The sequence below is a fragment of the Aythya fuligula genome, chromosome Z (assembly GCF_009819795.1).
Source record: "Aythya fuligula isolate bAytFul2 chromosome Z, bAytFul2.pri, whole genome shotgun sequence".
NCBI classification, from domain to species: domain Eukaryota; kingdom Metazoa; phylum Chordata; class Aves; order Anseriformes; family Anatidae; genus Aythya; species Aythya fuligula.
In genome coordinates, this window is record NC_045593.1 from 51560999 (window position 1) to 51583515 (window position 22517).

Genomic DNA, 22517 nt, shown 5'->3' on the forward strand with positions numbered 1-22517 from the left:
CAGGCTTGTTGTGTTTTTCCTAACCATGGGTATCTAGTCTTGTGCCTGAATATTGTAACCAGGTATTTAGTATGGTAATTACTTCATATACAAAATTTTGTATATGCCAAATTGCATACCAAGAATCTGCTCTGACCTTTGCTGCACATAAGCTAAAATAAATGGCTGGGGGAAGTCCTTAAGTACATTTTTTGATATACAGACCATAAAAATTTAAATACAAGTTTCAACTTCCTCTACAAAGATTTAGCCCAAACAATTGCAAATATATGTACAGTGGCTCAGCAGCATTTCCAGAAACTAAACATAAAAAACAATTTACCTCCAATGGAGGAAATACTTATGGTCTCAAATGAACAGTTAGACTGTCTCAGGGGTTAGCTGATCAGTCATGGGCTTAATTAAATAATAATAATGAGACATTCAGGCTGGTTTCACTACTATAATCTTTGCTCAAGAAAACTACAACAAATGCTTGTGGTTCAACCTCTCCTACCCACTGTGAGCAATCCACTTGCAATTAACCTGAAATTGGGTGAACAATTGGACTAACTAAACTGATGAATTTATAGCTGCACGTTATAAATTTCTGAACCTCATCAAAAAAAAAAAAAAATCTTAATTTAGATTCCAGTAATGTTGAAAAAGAAAGAATCAGCATAATCAAATTTGGCCAAACTCCAATATGGCTAATTACATTTTGCATATGTAAAACCTCCTTTTCACTTAAATTGAAAAAAGCTATTTTTAATTTCTTTCTTGTCCCTAGACAGTTCTGTAATATTACTGGTGCCACTGTTGTGTTTTTCCTAACCACTACTGCAAAGATGGCTGCACTTCAACCCACTGTGAAATAGTCTTTTAGTTATGCATGAACTTACCTTGCCCACATGGTTATGCAAAATTTTATTCCCAGATCATTATTTAACTGAAAGTTATAAATCAATTAAAATGTAATAAGCAAAACAAACCAAAACTTTTACAATCAGAATTTGTGTCAAGTCTTACATAAAAGAAATTATTACCTTTCCCAGTGGCTACACACATTTGGATCTTCAAGGTTCAAAGATAAAGTTATCCCCACCCAATGGTACAGGAATATGACAGGAAAGCCAAAAAAGGAGTTAAGAACCATCTTTTCAAAAAGGTGACCTGTAAGAAAAAAAAAAAAATATATATATATATATAAAATACATTAATTATTACATAAACGATAAAGGAGCCAAAACCATTGACTCATTTTATTAGGCTATGCATAAAATCAAAGGTTTAGTGATATATATGAATAGGTACTTCAAGAAACACATGAAGCATGCCTAGTGGCAGCAAATACATGCCCATTCTGGTAGAAGAAGACAAATAGAGTAATTAATGCAAGTAGCAGGGCAGCCAGCAAGTCCTACCGCATTGCAGGCGGCCAGGGTCAGTCTGTTTAGAGATGGCTCATACATACCAGGTAACAGAGCTGCAGTTTTAAAACAGATTGGCACTTGCTCAAGACCACAAGCGTGGAAACACCTCTGCTCAAGGTTTTGCTGATAACATGCCACCAGAAAGCCTAAAGACCACTTAACCAAAATGCTACACCATTAGCATTTTGGTTAAGTGCATAGCAGCACCAACTTCTTAAAAACCCCAGATAAAGCCCCACCTCGAGCAGCTTTAATCCACGTAGCACCATCTGTGAAAAGCTCACCCCCAAATCACACAGTGACTGCACATCCCTAGGGATGCCAGAGCACTGAGTATACTTGGGCCACCAAGGGGGTGATGCTCGGGAAAGGCTGTACTCCGACACCGGGGCAGTGCCTCAAACCCAGGTGCCTCTCTGGGGAGACGCAGCAGCGTAATGCAGAGAGATGGATGTCAGAGGAGCAAAAAGCAGTGTTATAGGATTCTGTGATGGGTGCGTGTATGTCTGTGTGCTATTCTTTTACGCAAATGTATACGTGAAATTATATATATATGCATGAATGCTCCTCAGTTCTTCAAGATGTTAAACATCATTATTAGTAGCTACAATGTCAGCTCAGGACTTGCTAAAAATGGCACAGTGCCTTTTACTAACTAATAATTCCCATGCAAGCAAATTAATCAGTCAGGGGAAGGGTTTAAATGACTTTGCTTTAAATTGTTAACAGACAGTCTCACATTTTATTCTCTAGCGTTACTGCTCTTTTAAGTTGAATTCCCAGTATAGTTTGCATAAATATCCCCTTCTATGCCAGTTGTACAATTCCCAAACAGAAAAAGCTTTCTGCTCATAAAAAAGTTACTATTATAACATAAAAATCTAAAAGATTATCACAGTACTTTGACTGGGTCTATCTTAGTTTTCAAGCAAGTGATTTCATTTGCATACCAAAACACTTTTAATCTAACCTACCATTAGTTCAAAATTGCCAGAATGAAAGCTGGCAGAAGGTTACCTGTAATGATTCAAACGTCCCTTTCTGGGAAACATTTGACCTCTTATCTTCATTTTCACACAAATATTAATACTGGTTTCTGATATCACACCAAAAATTGAGATAATTGAGTGTAATCCATAGGATAATAAAAAAAATAACTTCTAATTTTATCTTCTAAATATTTTTTAACAAAAATAACATATTTTTAACAAAATAAAATAACTAGGAAAATAAATGTCTTACTCTAAATATTACGGTACGGAATAGAGTAAAACACACCAATAATTAAGACAAAAAAAAAAAAAAGTCCACTTATCCATGAAAATAAAGAGATGTAATAGTCTTACTTTACAAGCACTTATTCAGAAGTCAACATAAAAAGCTCACCAAAAAAAAATGAAAATATTATATTTAAGATATCTGAGGACACAGAGATGATCCCATTTTGCTAAATCCCTCTTGAAAAACCATGGCTGCTGAAGGACATTTCATGGTCTATAACTGTTTCTGTGCACAAACACCGCATAGCAGTGTCGTCAATGTGGAGCAGTTTAAGACGGAATAAAAGCAGCTATATTTTCAGTTAATAATTTCAACGAAGTGGTGATTTCCCTCATTAGAAATATGCACTTTGATTATGCAGACTATAAACTGTATTTTCTTTTTTTCTTCTTCTCAACTTCAGTAACTTTCCTTTTGGATACATTTAACAAAATTTAAAATTAAAAAAATAATAATTTGCATGAACCCCCTAGTGTAAAACTTGATTGCATTCCCAATCTTTTGCTTAATTATTAAGGAAAATCAAAACAGAAAATCAGTACCACTGATTAGCATTGCTAAAGTGTTTATATTAGCAATAAAAAATGCAGATGACTGATTTAACTCTTGCTGTCTGCAGTTGGCACTGAGATACCCTGTTCAGAGATTCACTTTTCTTCTTGCTTATTGCTTAAATCATCTTATCCAATACAACATCAGTGTCTTCGCTGTCTAAATACTTACATGTATACATAGTACCTGTGGTTTCAGTACTAAAAGTGCTCATGCTGCAGAATGCTTTCTCTATGTAAATCAATGATTAGTTCAAGTATGAGGGAAATAGTAATTCAGGCTAAAACAGAAAGCTTCTCCAACCTAGTACAGCATATATTTATAATTCACATCCCCAAGCCATAAACACTTTCTACAAGTCATCCAGCCCTCTCCTGTGAGAAGCACTGTTGACCTCAATGAAGAACAACTTCAAAGAGGCAAATGGTTGTTCCCAAACACTCTCTAATATCCAGCAACATGTTTGCATATACAGAAAAAAATGACACTTTTGAAACTGTATTTAAACAATTAAACAATTTAAACAATTTGTTTAAAGAATTTAAACAAAAAGCAAAATTATAGAACCGCTGGCTAAGACGATATGGCAATGACCAAGTCATAGGGAAACTAGCAAAATTCATATTCCAGTCATTTGGATTGTTAACCAGCATGTGCAACTCTCTCAATCTATGACTTCAACATCTAACTGAACACACAATTAATTTAACTGAGCCTAAGGTGTTTTACTGCCAGGTCTTTCTAGTGTTGTACACTATAGTGTACTATTAGTACAGTGCACAACAGAACACACATATCTAAACAGAGCACTAAAATCTTACTGCCCCTTGACATTGTATCGGAGGAAAAAACTTTAGTTGACAAAGCTGCAGCTTTACTCCCATTTGAGCACGATCTTTAAGGCAAGGCCTGTGCAATATGAGGTCATGGTCTGTTTAGCTCTGAGATGTCTCTGTCTCCACAAACTTTAATACAGGTCCGTGGTTTTTAAACTCTAATAGGAGAACAGCCCAGCTGCATGAAACATCTGCAGGTTACCCCCATGCATTTCTCTATTCCTATTAAATAAATTTAGCTAGTGATATCTCTATTATATCAAATGAAGATATTAATAGTAATCAAAAATAGTCATAGTAACAAATTTTTCTGATCATCCCAAGGCATATTGAAATTACTATCAAGTTCATTTTTAAGATGGTATAACAGGTGTACAGTTATCCCAAAAATATACTCCTACAAATTACAGGTATTCACCTAAAATATGTTTGATGAATTATATTCATCCCACTAGTAAGCAGATGGCAAAGCCTGTATGTGTACTGCATAAACACAGACAGTTAAACCATGCTACACATGATCTGAGATTTGTAGGCACCTTCTCTGTGACTGCTGCCAGTTCTGTACACTTGTTTTTTTCCCCGTACAGTCCAAAATCAAAACTAGAAAAAGAATAAACAAATAAAAAATAAAACCAAACATTTCTCCTCCATCTACTGAAAACGAAGTCATGATTTCAAATGAGTTTCTCCACCTACCCCAAGCAGAGCTACAAGCAGAACACAGAGCACACAGTTCTCCCTTATGTTGGTCTGCACAAAAGGTAAAAAAAAAAAAAAAAAAAAATAGGTGGAACTGGGGGTGAAGAGGGAAACAAAGCAATGCAAAACATGAAAGTGAAGGTTGCTCAAGGCTGTGAACAAATATTTTATGGTCAGCAAAATCAAGCACTGCTAGTGAATTAAGCAGGATTAGCACTGCATGAGCAATAGAGAATACGATGATACAGTTGCTAACATGACATAATGGACCCAAGAGCAAGGGAAATGCTGATGTAGCTTTCTCATTACTGTTGCAAAAGTGTTTTTACTACTCCAACATAAAAAATGCATCAAGAACATACAATATAATTAGAGGAAGAACTTCCAGATAGTAAGAGCTTTTCATACTCTGTGATGGTGTATCCAAGGTTTTACAACACTCATTTCCATCTTTCTGCAGTGATACAGCAGAAGTATGTCAAATAATGTTATCTGGGCTGTAATCCAATGGGTTGTTTTTAATTATGCTAACATTGAATTATCCTACATATACAGCAAATACTATTTAAAAAAAAAATCTTCATTCTGTCCACTCCCAGACTGAATCTGTAAACTTCACACTCATTAGTGGAGACTCTGTTGCTAGTACCTCTGCCTTCACCACCTCCATACCATGACTAAGCCAGAGACCCAAAATAGGCTTAATGACTGCTAGTACCCACTAGAAATTACAGCTCCAGGTAAGAAAAGACTTTTTGTAAAGATTTTGTGGTGAGTTCTTTGGTTCTTCACTTCCTATTTAGTGTTTTCCATAGCATTATACTATTCTCACTCTTGAGGTTCAGCTGCTCTATCAGAGACACCCACACACACCCACAAACAAACAAACAAACAAAAGTGACTTCTTGTATTGATTACATTTGAAAAATAATAGATGAAAAATAGGAGGTGATTTTTCTTTGGTTGTCAGTTAGATGTGGTGTCACATGAAAATTCACCCATAAAACAAACATGAACCAACCTTAATGGCAGCATTATCACACAGAGCCTAGACTGGCTGGAGAAAAAATAAAATAAAAATAAAAATAAAAATAAAATAAAATAAAATAAAATAAAATAAAATAAAATAAAATAAAATAAAATAAAATAAAATAAAATAAAATAAAATAAAATAAAATAAAATAAAATAAAATAAAATAAAATAAAACAAAACAAAACAAAACAAAACAAAACAAAACAAAACAAAACAAAATAAAATAAAATCCACAACAAATGTAAATAAAGCAACTGTCTTTTCTTGAGTGCTCAAAATATGTCACTCCAAAGGCATCATCCCCAGTTAGGGGAGTGCAGAAGAGACCAAACTGTAACTCATCTGGCAAGGCTGAACAGAACATGTATGGAACATGCTTGACAGAACATGTGTGGAACCTGGAGCTAAGTGATAACCTGATAGGGCCCTAAACTGCAGGACTCTTTCACACCTTGATGATCAGAGATGACAAGAGGCCCTTTCTTGGTGCAGCTTAATCAAGTTAACTCTGTTAACGTGTGCTTCTTTACTTTTAAGCAGTAATGCACATCCAAATGTCTACTGACTGACAGGCCACTTCAGCCACATGCTTAATGACAACCTGACCTTACTTGCTGAATATGCTAGATGTATGACTAGCCATGACATGTAGTAACCCAGACACCGAGCAAGTTGTCCCCACAAGAGAGGATGTTGATTTCCTGATTCCACATCCTACAAGACCAGAGTTACTTAGTCCCTCCAGCCTCCCACTCCTTACACATTTATTCTTCCAATGGCTTTTTCATACCAGCAGTGTCTAGGGGGATGGTAGCCATTTACACTAGTTAACACAAGTTTAACGCCAGTTAACACAGCAACCCAGCAATGTCCCAGACACCCTTTCTCAGTTGTTAGCAGGTCTTGCATGAAGACACGCATATCCTTAAGAGTCTCAAGAACAGCTATATCTCAGACAGAATCTCAAACTTAAAAACTAGCGTCTTTAATATTCGAAGTGAAAAAAATGAAAACTTTCAAGAGTCCAAAGCTCTTTAAAACAGACCATGAAAATTTAATGGAAAAAACATGAAGTTAGGCTGATATCTGTAAAATAACCAAATTAAAAGCTGAGTGTGCTGGAAAAATTCTCCTTTATGGGGACAGATGTTTTGCTATTTTTTTCAAGGGTAACATTATGAAGAAAAACAAATAATGAATCACTGTTTGTTAATTCAGTTACTTTTTATTTTTTTTTGTCTCCTTTTAATTATAAAAGTTCCTAAAAAAAATGAGGCTTATGTAATCCTACTAATTGTGTATATGTATTGGCCCCAATGGTTCCAATAAATTCCAAATCTGTTGGTCATTTCAAGTGAAGTTAATGGAGGGAAAGAAGTCTTGATTCACCAGGTTCCAGAGAATCCACTGACAATCCATGTCTGCAGATGACCAGAAATTATTTGCCCATAAGTCACAGAAATGCCTGATTTGGAAGCTATAGCATCAGGATCCTTTAACAAATGATATCATTTCATAGCCCGCATGTCTGAACTGCTTCTTCTAAATAAATAAATAAAAACAAAATAAAAAGAAGACTAATATGTGATTTTATATTAAATAACAGAGAGAACTTGTTGATTTGTGTTTTGGAGCACCTTCTACTTAAGCGTGAAAATCTTCAGGTGCGAATCTGGAGAGGCTGGCTAGTGTCACATTGCATATTGCTCCAGACTTCAATTATAAGGACGTTTCTATTTCCAGAATGAAATAGAGTAACAATGCATGTTGGAAGAATCAGAAACCTTTAACCCTCAGCAAACTTTCAGCTTTACACCAGCTGTGCCACCCAGTGCTGCAGCATGGTCCAGACAGCTGGAAACCCTGCAGCACTGCTGCCCAGCATCACACTGCAGTACAGACACAAAACACAGCGCTGTTCCATCACTGGCATGATACTGGTAGTTTGTCCTGAGCACTTGGGACTTCCCTGCAAGTCACTGAGCAGTATTCTTCACAATATACAACCTCACTGTAAACAACTAAATGGGCATTTCCCTAGGATCTTCAGGCCTCCTGAAAAATAAGACTCTCTTTGGCTCACCAGACTCACTTACTGCCATGCAACACGCTGACTGCACAGTGAGAACTTCCACAGGCGTTAAGGTGCCAGGGATGATACATCCATTCATCAGTCCCCTTCTCCTCCCTCAGATCAGTATTAAAAGGAAAAGTAAAGAAAGTTCAGTGGAAATCAAGTTTGCATGGGGCAAGGAGGCATGGTAAAGAACAAATGCCAGCATGCCAGATCCTTTGCAGATGGACTCATTATTATTCCTCTGGGGCAGGCTGCCAAACATCACAAGCATGGGGTCATTTCACTGTAGCTGTCATTGTGCTCAGAGCACTGTTCACATTAAAAGTTGTGTTGTTTTTTTTTCCTTCTCTTTTTCTGGGAAGATAACAAGTACAGGTCTTTAACATGCAAGCTTGTGATCATTAAGGTTAGTCATAGCACATGGAACTGTGTGAATGGCACATTGAACATGTTTAAAGATAATTCACACAGGAAGCTGAAAGGATGAATTGTTAACAAATAAATCTTTTGGCTAAATGTGCTGTCCACCTATTTTCTACTCAGATGAAAAGTTACCAAATAAAGACCGTTAAAGCTGTCTAGAATCCAAGCCAAAGTATCTGAAAAGCACACTTTCAGAAGATGAAATGTCAGCTAGAGCATAAATCCTGATATAACTTCTTTTAAACAAGAAACATGAAGTGAACCATATAAAACTATGTCAAGTAAGTGTACTTACTATCTTAGTATCTATTTCTGCTCTGGGTATCCCTGGAGAATGACTTATTTAGTTCTCATACAAAAAGTAAACAAAACAAAACCAAACAAAAAAAGAAGGAAATTCCTCAATATGTTTAATGTTCCTTCATCCCAAGCCAAATAATGTAACAAGAGTAACTGATGGACAGAGAAGCTACATGTGAAATGAGGAAGTACAAACAAATGGAAATTAGTTCTGGGAAGAATTTATAATTAGCCAGTTTTGTAAACACAGATCACTGAAAATCTTAACAGGTTGTGTCTGTACGTTGATGGCAGCATTGCCTCAGGGTCACTGCAACCTGCAGCTTTCACCAGTGGAGAACCTTGGTCTCTCTCTTCCACACAAAGTGAAGTGCATACAGGAGCCTGTCTTGCCTGATCTTTCTCTCAGGTTTTGTGTAGCTGTTCAGAGGTTACCATTTCCAAGCAGACCACCTGAACACAAGCAAGCTGCTACACCTGTTTGTTGCCTCCAGCCAGACCTTTGAGGTCCTCCTCCTCTCCTTCCAGCCCCTCTCACAGCATCTGAAGGCCCCATGTCTGGCCAGCTGCTCCTGGGGAAGCCACCAACCACCTTTTGGAAGAAAGCAGTGGCAGGACATAGGAACATGCAGGAGCTGGGATTTGGCTGGTGCTCTCCCCCGGCTGGGACGATGCCACCAGTGCAGGGGGCTGCAGTGATAGGGGGGCAGGCACCAGGCGTGAGTCTGCAGGGCTGGCAGGCACGGGACTGTTCAGAGGTGCACCAGCAGCTTTCAGTCCGTACACAGATGGCACCCATCAGCCCTGGGCATCCTTCCCAATGTGGCTGTTGACAGATAACAGAAAGCAAATAACATACATTTTAAGAAAGGCTATACACTACAGGAGTTGATCTAAAAGCTATATCCAAAGAGACAGACTTTTCCCCTCCCTTTTTCCTTTTTAGTCGAATAATGCACTCCTTCCTGGACTATCAGTCTGTATATTAATCCCAGTGCTGTTTCAATAGTACAGGTGAAGGCTGAAGCACTAAGGTCTAATATCCAGATTATCCAGATGCATTTGTTTAGGACTAATTATTTCTAAATTTAGATCACTGAATTTTTAGCATAGTCCCTTCACCAGATAACATGACCACATGACCAGACATCTGTTTTTTTTTTTTTTTTTTTTTTTTTTTTTTTTTTCTTTTTTTCTTTTTTTCTTTTTTTTTTTTTCCCCTAAGGATATTGAATTCATGGATGCAACTGTGAAAACTTTGTGGTTGCTGACAAGTTGCCTGGCACAATCCTGTGGTCGCCTTAATACACCAATTCCCTGGTTCCACTTATGCGGAAATTTTAATTCATGGTTTTACCCTCTCTTGACTGTAGCTTTTGTGAACTTTCTTTTCCTTTTATCTCAAGTACCAGCCTTCCAGACATTGTATCCAACTTTTTGCCAGTGCATAAAGGAGCACAACCACAAGACTTTGAGCTTCCTATGCATTTTAGGATCCATTTCAAATGTGTTCATCTTCATGTAACAGTCTTTTGCTTTCTTGTTTCAGCTCTCTTCAAAGACCTCCTCTGTTGTTTGTTTTTTTTTTCCTTCCCCCATTACATACACATTCTCTTTTTCCACATACATTGCCCTCCTACATTAGATTCTTCTCCTTTCCTGACATAGCCTCTGTTATCACTGACAAAAATCTTCAGTCTGCACTTCCCCACACTTGCAACAGCCTTTCACTGGCATTTTCTACTTGCTAACAACTAGCTGTAATTTGTGAATAAATTTGTTGGTAATACTGTGTCAGTACACTTATATTTTTAAATCATCCAAGGAAATGTCATTTACATATGACACTTTAGCAAACAAAATTGTTATTTCAGTTAACTCATGTTTTCGTGATTTAGACTGAGCATTTCATTTCTGGAAATTCTTATCGCATAACTTTGTTACAGTCTTCAAGTTTCAAAGGAAAAAAAATAATTCTGATGCCAACTCATTTTAACAGTCTATGTAGCTTCTCAACATTTTAATGCAATACTCACCAACTTTTGTTTTTAATCTCCAGCAATCTATTTCAAAACATATATGACCTGAACAAGAGTCCCCTCCCCACAACAAAGTAAACCCAAAACATTCTGATAAAAGAACAAGGAACTTTGTGAAAATAACTTCCTTCACATTTCATTCATTCATTTCTTTCACATTTTGGCTTTTAAAAAAGTTAGAATGGATACTACAATGGGAAAGTACTCCTCCATTCTTTCCTCAAAGGGGAAAATGGAAGACCATAATGCAAGACCAAATGAGCCTGAATAATTCTATTTAGCAAGCCCACAGTTAAAGGAGTAAACCCTACTCCCTTAAAGTCAAAGGCAATTCTTCCCTGAACAGCTTTCAGTGAGCCTAGGAGATAACCTACAGAGTGAACAACATGTTGAGACCATGGTTACCACAGTGAAGTGGCTTAATAACAGTGGGAGCTCCTTTTAGTGCATCTTTTGGATTTGTTACTAACTGGAATAAATGGAACAAGATATAGACTAACATGCAAGATCAGGCCAACTTTCCCATCTTGTCATTTCACTTCTCACTTATTTTCCTTCACCACAGCTACTTAACTACATCTGAAGGCCCTAAGAGATGCTGCCAAGTGATCACATCATGTCCATTTATAGTGGTTCGTCACTCTACCTCATTGCCTCTGCCCCCAGGAGAGCATGGGCAAGACTTTGTTTTACTCTTAACTGTACGCCCTTCGTAAAGCTTATGAACATCTGCAGTTCTGAAAACAATGCCTGCATGTGTAAGCCTTCTCTCTAAATAATCCCTGACCTTTACTTTAGACTAACTTGTTTGATTTGTACTGCTCCTTGACATTACTGGGTAACGATCTGGATTGGTCATATTGCTCCATCTGTAGCCTGTAATATCTGCAGACATATAAATAACCAAGGGGTTAAGGAACAGCTGATCATTTAAGACACCTAAACCCAACATTTCATTATTTAAAAAAAAAAGAAAATAAAAATCAAACTTAAAAATATATTTATGATTGTGTAATTTTAGTACTTAGTGTTCCTATTTGTCAACAGAGAGGAAAAGATAGCCCTGGAGAGAAGTTCAGCTTGGCCTATGGGGTCTAGAGGTTTTCTCTCTTCCACGTTTGCATGCATGAACACCTGCACACATCCACACACACTGGTGCATATATATAGATGCAGGTAAATGCACACCGACACATACAGATTCACTGTACTACTTGCTAACTAGATGCAGCTGCAAGGCAAGGTGCTGTGCATTAGGGAATAAATACTACTTCTAAAGAAATAAAGCTGCTACCCAACACTAGTGACTGGTAGTAATAAAGCATGTTATTTCCAACAATAACAAAGTAAACAACTGTGCATTTTATGCATAAAAATATTTTGATAATATGAAAGTAATTTCATATCAAAGTTCCCAATCATGATTTGTATCATTTTCAGTTTTCTCTTACCTCAATTTTGAATACATTCCAAATTATTACATTCTTAAATTCATTTATTTTAATGATGAACCAGAATCTCCTTTAAAAAGAGTTCCTGGTTCATCATTAAAAGAAACTAATGAAGGCAATTGCCTTAGAAGCTCTAACAATCAAAAGAAGACCTTTCTGGTTTTAATTAATATTTCTTTCAAGATAAATTTTCCTATTAAAATATGTTAATTCACTTTGGTTCCAGGTTATCTGAAACCTTCCTAAAAATGATGTCTGCTGCTAATTCCAGCTGAAAGCAGTGTAATTTGAAGCTAGAAGAATCAAGACTGCATTTTTATTAACTTGAGCACAAGGTCTTAAATCCCTCAAATTGTTATCCTTTAGGACACATGTTGCATTCTTTAAATCTGTACCTCTTTGCAGTATGGGTTGTAAAAGGACAGCAGTAGCATGAGCACATATCAGTCATTACAAAAACGGCCTATTGATAGCATTGTCTGACAAAGCACCTTTAGTAACAAGGCACTCTATTCAGAGATCTAATTTTTGCAGACATTTGTATGCCAAACTCAAAGAATCTCTATGATGGTGGGTTTAATGAGGTACTTTGTCATTCTCTGTAATAAAAATTAAAAGACAGACAGAATTCTTCAGCTTAATTGCCACATCTGTTATTAGGCACTTCACTGTGATTGACTGGAGTGTATGTGTCAGAGACCATGCCAGAAAACAGGCAAACTTTGTAAGCAGAGTTATAACTTATAGCTCAACTGGTATTAACAGCATCTCTGTTACAACTTCTGCTGCTACTCAGTTAAAGTTACAGGAACATTGGCCTTGATTCAGACATTCATCAGAAGAAAAAAAAAAAAGAAAAAAAAAAGTGCTTTTTTTAAAGCATTTGCAACATTCAGAAGGAAATGCAATGGCCATTTGAATGTGTGAATGTGTCATCTCTCACTAATTAATGAGCAATATAAGCAATCCGTAGAACCAACCAGGACAAAATTTAACATTGAGTAGTACAACTGCTGTTTTAGTTTGATAGCAGATGAGCAACCAGCTGAGAGGACAGTGAAAAACAGCACAGAATTTGCAGAGGGATTGCACAGTCACAGTCAGGGAGCTTCTAGAAAGAAAAAAAAAAAAAAAAAAACAAACAAACATGGACACTCTCCTCTGATTGGTGTGGAAATTTGGGATGAAACCTGAATTAAGTCATGAAACTTCTTATTCCCTCTGAAATACAGAGCAGCCCAACAGCTCAAAGCTGCCAACATTTGCCAGGTCACTTGGCTGACTGCAGCAGTGATGCCCCAGGCATCTTAACTGGGCACTTCATGCAGGGGTAGCAAACCTAACTGCAGTTACACAGGTAGGGTAAAAGCCCATGTTAGTGGGAGCAATCAAAGCAGCCGCTCTGAGGAACTGCCTGATGCTAGGAGGAAGCACATCCCTCCTCCTGCCCATGGCAATATGCTGGATGATGCTGACAGCTGACTTCTTATAACTGAAGACTCAGTTTCATGGTAATGACACCTATGACAACTCCACACCTAGGCTGGTGTATGACCACTGTTACAGTGTTTTTACTACCAGCTGATACTCTTTTGTCTCTAAAATCCAAATGATTCACATCTACTAGTCCTGACATAGCAAAATGACTCAGCTTACTCAGGCATTCTCCCTCAACTAACTGCTCTTTTCCAATTTCACACAGCCTTTTTACTAAATGCACAGAAATGTATGTTGCTATTGTTACCAAGGAAGATGGACAGGCCAGCTGCTATATTGCTTAAAATTGCTTCTTTTCATCCAGTTCATCCAGTAAGGAGCAAGGGATTATTTGACCTTCCTTACTGATTTTCTGCTCTGTGCTAGCAAGTCAGAAGAAAGGTAGGAATGCGTAGAAGAGCAACAAAAACTCTACCAATATCCGTTGCATCCTCTCCTGAAAGGCACCAGGATGTCCTTATGTTGAAAGCCAAAAAAAACCGCTGTCTACCATGGGCTGGGACAAAAGACGGTCACTTCATCCAACCCAATCTATCAGCTGCCTCATGAACTAATCCATGAATAAACCTTTCTTCTCTTTGGAGGGCACACTGGGACACTCCAATTCACTCCCTCCATGACAATAAGTGAACATTTTTTGGAAAGTCTTCCTCACTGGCTGAGATGAGCCAGGGCAGATGCTCTCTGCTACTGTCTGAAGGTCTTTGTTGTGCTCTCAGGAGTCCAAGGCTGCTCCAGACTACAAGGAGTTCCAGCAAGTTCCTGTGTAGTTCTCTACCTTGCAGGTCTTTTTCTTCTTATGTGCCTTTTGCAAATACCTGATCTCCCTTATTCTCTTTAATTTAGGCTTCACTTACTTAAGCAAAATTACTTTTAAGTGTATGTCATGAAATAATCTTGCATATTGTATTTTTATCAGCATAACTCCCTTCGAGTTCTACATTTTTTCCAACACTGTAAGGCTTTTTGTTCTCTAGGCTACTATCAAGAAACACACTGTGTATACAAAGTATTTAAACTTCTGTCTAGATGTTTTATTTAATTTCATAAAAGGCATCAACAGTAGAGCAGAAAATAGAACTTAGGTCTCCTAGTCCCTGTTTTCAGGCAACCCTAAGGACTCAATACCTCCAGTATATTATTTTGCCACATTGTGCATACCATGTCTGTAGCATCATTATTAGAACCTGAAAAGACAGGTTTGGGGCTACTGGGCATTCAAAAATGAATCATTGCACAGAGAATCATGACTGAGACAATTTTTAACAGATTTGGTTTGTCTCAGAAGAGGCCAGTAATGTCCCCTTATCTATTCACTTTTGCATTTCTGTGTTTTTCCCAATGGTGTTCTTGTTGTAAACTGCAATGAAGAAAAACACACATACATGCCTAAGAGAAAACCTTCATGTACTGAAACTTTGGTATTTCCCTGGAGACAGGCAATACAGAAGAAAGCAGGGTAATTTTTGGAAGTGTGGTAAGAGACTCCCACAGGAGAGGAAAAGGAAGCTTCAAGTATGTCCTCGCATGCAGCCTCCACAGATGTTTCTGAATTCCACTAAACATATTTGGAGTGACTGCAGTGGATTTCTACTTCATTCCAACAGCTTCCTACCAAATAACAAGAAGCAGAAAGCTAGGAATTTTTTACATTTCTCATTGCCAGGAGAAAAGCATTTCCTCCCTGCATCCCAATACTACTTTAGCAAACCAAACCAAACCAAACAAAAATCTATTTTCTGAAGTTGATTCACTGTCAAAATAGAAATCAACTTGTAAAAGGGTGGGGTGTGCATAGAAAGCTTGACAGTTTTCAAAGACTGAAAAAAGAAAAAAAAAATCTGTATTTTAGTGGTGCAGACAAGGACTGCAAATTTGGACTTTTCTCCAAATCACTGCATCCTTGGAGGTTCACTTCACAACTTCTGGCTGTTGTTATTCGTACATAATGCAAATTGGCATAAACTAGCATTGAGCAAGAAAGAGTTGAGCACATCTTGAAAGTGCATTAAAGTTACAGAACAACAATACCATTTCAGAGATATGACCAAGTCTCCTGGCTCTCTGAAATAGGTTATGGAGATGGAAAAATCAACTGACAGCAGCAGGGATATTTACAGTGAGGAATTATATTCCTCGCTGTGCTTTTGTTTTGGTTTTCAACAGCTACTCACCCAACCTGCTTACTCAATAATTAAAATTTGATTATTTTGTGAATTCATGGTAGCTTGCCCAGAACTACTGAAATTCACTTCTGTTCAGTGCCATCTTCTGTCTTAAAGTGGTGATGCCCCGTTGTATACCTGCACAGCAATACTTACAACACCTAGCTCTGCATCCAAAGTGACTCTGAAGCACACAGGGCACTAATGATGTTATGCGTCCTCAGCAGAGTCCATCCCAGAGTTGGCAATGCAGCTCTTCTATAAAAGAAAAAAATAATAATCTGGTAAAAGAGATAAATTGTTCTGGGTGTGGACGCAGAGCTGGGATTTCTGAATGCTCACATGCCTGATAGCACGTTACCCAGGTAAAGTGTGAAGGTGCTGCATTCATACTCCTCACCTCATCTACTGATTTCACTTGAGCTTTAACTGGTTTACTCGATGCCAGTGGGAACACCAGGCCATCGGCCTCTGTTCTCTTATGTCTTTTATTTTAGAAGAAATTAAAATAGGTAAAATTTAAAATACATATATTTGCAGACAGCATAAATCTTCATGACATGTACTCCTCAATTTAAAATACACACTTCAATCTCACTGGCAGATACCCGTCAGAAACAGTTGTTATTTACAATATCAGTCTGGGGGAAAAAAAAAAAAAAAAAAAAAAAAAAAAAAAGATTAAAGGATCAAGTTACTCTTCACTTCTAAACAAGCCTGGCCACAGCTGTACACCAGCTTCTGAGCAACTGCTCTGCAAGCACACAACAGGGCTTCTGTCCTCCCGCAGGGTTTGCTCGGGTCACCCACCCGCATGTGGCGCAGGCCTGGGTAGCACCATGGTGGGGCAGGCCAGGCTGTGAGGCGCAGGGGCCACGGAGCCCTCGATGCTGGGGTGTAGTGCCCAGACGACCTCCATGCCACCCATGGCAGGGGATGCGTGGGCACAGGGGACTGAATCAATTTTTCTCGGATTTTTCTCAATTGCAGAGGCAATCAGGGAGGGCTGACAGTTCACAACAAGGCCCCACAGGCCAGGCATGACTGATAGGTACAGCGCCCATGCAGGCCACCAGTGCCCAGCTCTGTGGAGAAGATCAGCATGCTCCAGAGGGGGTGGGTTTTGGCTTCCAGTTCTTCTGCTTGTAAACAAGACTCTGAGAAACTGCAGTTTTCAATATTTTTTCTTTTTTTTAACACTATGCCAGGAAGGCAACCCCAGGTACAAAGCAGTGGCAGCACCAGACTGGCCAAGGGCTTTGCTATGTCAGGAGAATAAACTATTTTTCAATTGGCACGTAAAACAATCATTTGGTTAACCAGAACCTGCTATGACAATGATAATAACTAAGTACATTATAATAATTATTATAATGTGTGTTACTTGGTCATCTCTAAAGAAACTGATAATGCACTCTTATCTACTTTTTTATTTCTTTATTTTTCCCTTTGTCATTTTTTATTTTTCTATATTGGTATTATTGTTGTAAACCATGATGAAAAAAAAGCACACATATATCAGAGGGCTGGTGCACCTCTCCTACAAAGACAGGCTGAGAAAGCTGGGATTGCTCAGCGTGGAGAAGAGAGTGACTCTGGGGTGACCTCATTGCTGCCTTTCAATACTTAAAAGGGTGGAGAAGTTGCTCTCCACCTCTTATAAAAGAGGTGGAGAGCAACTTTTTTTCTCAGGCAGACAATGACAGGACAAGGAGAAAAAGGTTTTAGACTAAAAGAGGGAGATTTAGATTAGATGTTAGGAGGAAATTCTTCACTCAGAGTGTGGTGAGGCACTTGAAGAGGTTGCCCAGAGAAGCTGCGGATGCCTTATCCCTGGAAGTGTTCAAAGTGAGGTTGGATGGGACCCTGGGCACCCTGGTCTAGTGGGTGGCACAAGAGAACATGCCAGGGAATTGGAATTAGGTGAGCTTTAAGGTCCCTTCCAGCTCAAGCTGTTTGATGATTCTACGATATATGCCTAAGAGAAAACTTTGATGTACTAAAACTTTGGTTTATTTATATATTTTACATATTAGTATTTATTAAGAAAAAAACATATATATAATAAAAGTATAATAATAGTCACCAAGCATAGTATTTTGCATACTTTCAATGCATCAGAAAATTCCAAAAGATTGGGGGAATCTGACAGCATCAGGCAGGACTGTGGGATCTTATGTCATGAAAGACAGTGACACCAAACTGTATGAAATAAGCGAGAAACATACAGTGCCATCTCAGCATTATGCCCTACCTCTAATTTTTAAAATACATACTCAAATGTCCTGCTTTTGTGGCCTCAGAAACAAACACAGTACAGACAGATGTGATCTTAACAGAAAAACATACTTTGGACATGAGTTCATTTGTACAAATCCAAATGTTGGTATTTGAAAACAATTTCCTCTCACTGAGAATAATGGCCACATGAGAAAATGGATTTCAAATTTGAAGAGTCTTCTTGCTTTGCTGTTTTTAGGAACAGGACAATTTCCTGTTTCATATGATGTGCACTTTAAAGACATTAGAAATGACATTATAATTGAAGAGATTCTTATGCACACAAAAAAAAAAAAAAAAAAAGAAAAAAAAAGAAAAATTATATGGATAATTAAAATCCACTGCAGTAAAAAGGCTGTGCTGTGGCCTACAAACATCCTTTAGTGGCAGCACATACAGAGGTCACAAGCATCATTTCCATGGCACTTGCAGGAGAAAAGGGAAACCCAGCTCCTACACAGGCTGTCATCCTCCTAACACAGTTTAAAAATATGGAGAAGTACCAAATCCTTTTCTTGAGTACTGTTTGGGGAGAAAAAACACACACCTCCTTTTCTCCCGCCACCAAAAACAAACAAACAAAACAAAACAAAAACAAACAAATGAAAAACCAAACCGCCTATTAGCCTATTTAGCCCTGCTTTACTATTGGGAAGCCTTTATTCATCTGACTCACTAACCATTCATCCCAGCAGGTTTCTTTATCAATGGGATGAATTTCTTGGATGCCAGCTAGGCTGTATCACAGAATCATAAAATCATTTAGGTTGGAAAAGATCTCTAATATATCTGGTCCAATTTTTAAGCTGGCACTGGCAAGTTCACTATTTAACCATGTCCTTAAGCACTATATTTATATGTTTTTTAAAGACCTTCAGGGATGGTGACTCAACTTCTTCCCTAGGCAGCCTGTTCCAATACTTCACAACCCGTTCAGTGAAGTATTTTAATAATATCCTACCTAAACCTCCCCTGGTGCAACTTGAAGCTATTTCCTCTTGTCTTATCACCCACCTGGTGCTTGGAAGATGAGATCAATCCCTGCCTAACTATAGCCTCCTTTAAAGTAATTGTATCCTCACTATATATTTTTTTCTATTACAAAAACTTACTAAAATACATAACTTAAGTATCGAAGAAGCTGGTCAGGAGTCTAACTATGCTCGTCTTGATCCCCAAAACCAACACCTCCTGGTATTTTCCCAACAAAACTCTTCAGTGTCCTTCATGTGTACTAAAGGCACAAGAAAGAAGCAACAAGCACCAAAAAAATGTCCAGGGGTCAGGTCAAAATTAGATGGGATTTTTATTGACATACAAAATTCAGATAAAGTCATTAAGGTCTCCACTTTTGACCTTCAACCACACGCAACTTGTCATTAAAAATAATCTGTGCTGAGTACATATACAGCCTGCAAGAACACCTGACAGTGATGTTTTTGGTGTGTGGGAAGTGAGGGTGGCAAAAGGCTGGATGAAGCAGGGCAGAGCTCAGACCTTTGTTGGTGCAAGTGCAAGAAACAAAAATCAGCTCTCCAGGCACTTATTAACATACAGATATCAATATACCATGCTTTTTGATTTATAATTTGTACCCCAAACACAAAATACAGCCTAACACTCTCCAGCTTACTTCTGCTGACACAGAACTCTTAATACAAGCATAAGTAATTTTGGTGAGAGCCTCTCCCAAAAGTATAGACAAAAACCCTCCACTAAAAAGCCTTATGACAGAGGACTGAATAAATAGGAAGATGAATTATTTAATACAACTCCGTTAGTAGTTACAAAAAAAAAAAAAAAAAAAAAAAAAAAAAAAAAAACTTTCTCTTTCTCTGAGCACTTCAAAAGCTTTTCTAATGTAAAATATTCACTAGAAAAGTGTAAACAGAGTAAGAATTATGTGTCAGTGTAAAAAAAACACAACCACAGAATACAGAAATATTTTTTATTCTGAATTCTATATTCAAAATTATAATAGTCACAAATGAAAAACACATATTTGAACTTTTCAGGAAATTAAAGGTACTGACCTCATAGCGCTCTGTTTTTATACTAGTACTAATATACCAACAAATAGGCAAAGACCACTGTAAATCACATTTCCCTTTAGCTGAGGGCTTAGGGGCAAGTTGAATAGTCTTCCATCAGAATTCAAACAAAAAAGGTAATGCATGGCAGTATGTGAGGAATGAGGCCAAGGCACCTCTGCCAGGCATGATCCCCAGCAGATCTGGCCAGCATTGGGTGCAACTGCATGTGTGCTGGAGAAGACAATCCAGCCCTCAGGGCTGCAAAGGCAAAACAGTTGGTATTATACAAATACATTTCTAATTGAAGAGCTTTCCACTCCAGCTGCTGTATCCTATTTTTTAAGTACATTTACAATGGCTGATGCAAGTATGCTGCCTCTGGGGCCAAGATTGCTGCAGTTCACAAGTTATTAAAGACATTTCTTCATATATCAACTTGAACCCTTTCAAGAGGGATTTTAAGTCACCAAAGAACTGCTTCCCACAAACACACATGACCATTATTTGTGTATAAGTTCTAGTAACCATAACATGTATGTGTTGACAGACCAGTGTGGTTCTAAGTTTTGTAAACACTCTAGGGGAAATTATAACTCAATTATGCATGCTTAAAAGTGCACTGTATAGAAGCACTGGGCAAAAGGAACTGAAAGATCTGCATGGTCTCTTGACATACTCTTTCTGATTTCCACCATGTCTGTTCTCAGTTCTACATTACATTTTTATTTATTTATTTATTGCTGATTTCTGACAGCAACTTCCAAAAACAATACACAAACCAGTTATGTTATTTTGTAGTACCGTTTAACTAGACCTTGGCACACCTACGTGTGTACACATGGACACATACATGTCTTTTCCTTCTTTTTAACATGCAACTGCTTCTAGCATATTCACATTCTCAGGGCTACCAAGCTTAGTTTGACTATTGGCTTTCGGAGGATCTGATGCCAGCCAGCCATGCATAATGGCCTCTTTGTCTGGCTGTCACATGAACAGTGTTGTGTTACAATTATTGTCACTCCAGGCTTAAACTGCAAGGCATGCTTTCACACAAAACGTTCACTTTGGGGGCTCTTTTTGGCAGAACCCTGTGATGAAGACTCTTTCGCTCCTGCAGTTAATCAGTTTAGCAATTCTGAAACTTTAAACATAAGGATTCAAAAGCTGTCATCCAAATCAACTGATTCCAAAACTTCTCTATGTAAAGAAAGGGGCAAGTAATGTAAAATAACTATCAGCTAAATCATTATGCATGAATCAAAATCAAACTCAAGAGCTTAATACAAAAAACAGACAGCTATGGTACAAAAGGTCTGAATAAGGCCAACACTGAGTGAAAACAGAAAAAAATTCAATCTAGTTCACCTTTGCAGTATGTGATGTAACCAGTATACCACCATGTTAGTGGGATCCCCCTGAAATCCAGCTTAGGAGAAGACAAGCACCGCATCACAGCTGCGAATTCCTCTGCTTTGTTCCACCAGCTAACAACCTCATTGTTCCTGTCTGGGTCTATAATGCAAGGCAGATGCACCCTGCAGCCCTGATCTTTAGATATGAATTATGACCACGTCTTAACTGCATGTCACAACGAGACTGCAGCATATGGCTTCCTCGAGCACACGCTGGTTCCTCATGTGAAGCCCCCACACATGGTCTGAGCTGAAGCTGGGGAGCTCTGGGAGAGCTCCCAAAACCTGGGATAGCACTGCGGCAGAGCTGTGGTGTGACTGCCGAGCTCAGTCAGTGGACAGCATCACCAGACACACTGCAGACTATGGCTGAAGATCTCATCATGGCTTTACATCATGGCTCTTTTGGTAGTCAAGTATTTTGTTCCAAATAACAGCCTGAGACAGCTTTGACTTGAAATTTTCCCTTTCTCCACCTTGAATATTTTTCTCTTGTACCTTAGAAAAATGCTTGCAAGATAAAATTTATATCAAAATATTTCTACAAGATAAATATGAGTAACTTAGCAGGTGAAAATATTATTACTTGTTATGTTAATCCTTTAAATTTACTGAGCACCCAATCAGACTCTGTTACAAAAAATGTCCTGAAAAGTAGATAAACAAGATTTTAGTGTAAGAGAAACTTCAAAAGATGCTGTGCACATGCTGAACTCATTGAGACTCTAAACAGATGTCTTTGTTTTCATTAATACAAAGTCTTCTCACAAGGCTAAGACTGAAATATGTTAAGAACTACATCCTCATGTCTTCACCGTCTCTTTGAAACATTTTGCACTGCATATATTTGTCTCATACTGTTGCTTATGGGATATAGTACTACTCACTTTGAAGAGGGCTTATAGGATCTAACCCTGAAGGAGTGTAGCAAAACTTACAGCATAGTGCTTGCAATGTTTGCAAAACTTTAAAAAACAATGGCTTCTTTCCAAAAGACATGGGAGTGTGCATAAAACAACAA

General features: G+C 38.0%; 1 protein-coding gene across 1 annotated transcript in view; it reads right to left on the reverse strand.

Annotated features, from left to right (window-relative positions):
* The window catches only part of MEGF10 (multiple EGF like domains 10), a 98510-nt gene that overhangs the window by 71048 nt on the left and 4945 nt on the right, over positions 1 to 22517 (reverse strand). The window contains exons 2-3 of the mRNA XM_032206397.1: positions 15925 to 16026; positions 1026 to 1152 (exon numbers count right to left, since the gene is read on the reverse strand). Of these exons, the coding sequence (XP_032062288.1) occupies positions 1026 to 1135 (110 nt within the window). The 5' untranslated portion in view covers positions 1136 to 1152; positions 15925 to 16026. The remainder of the gene's footprint in view (positions 1 to 1025; positions 1153 to 15924; positions 16027 to 22517) is intronic.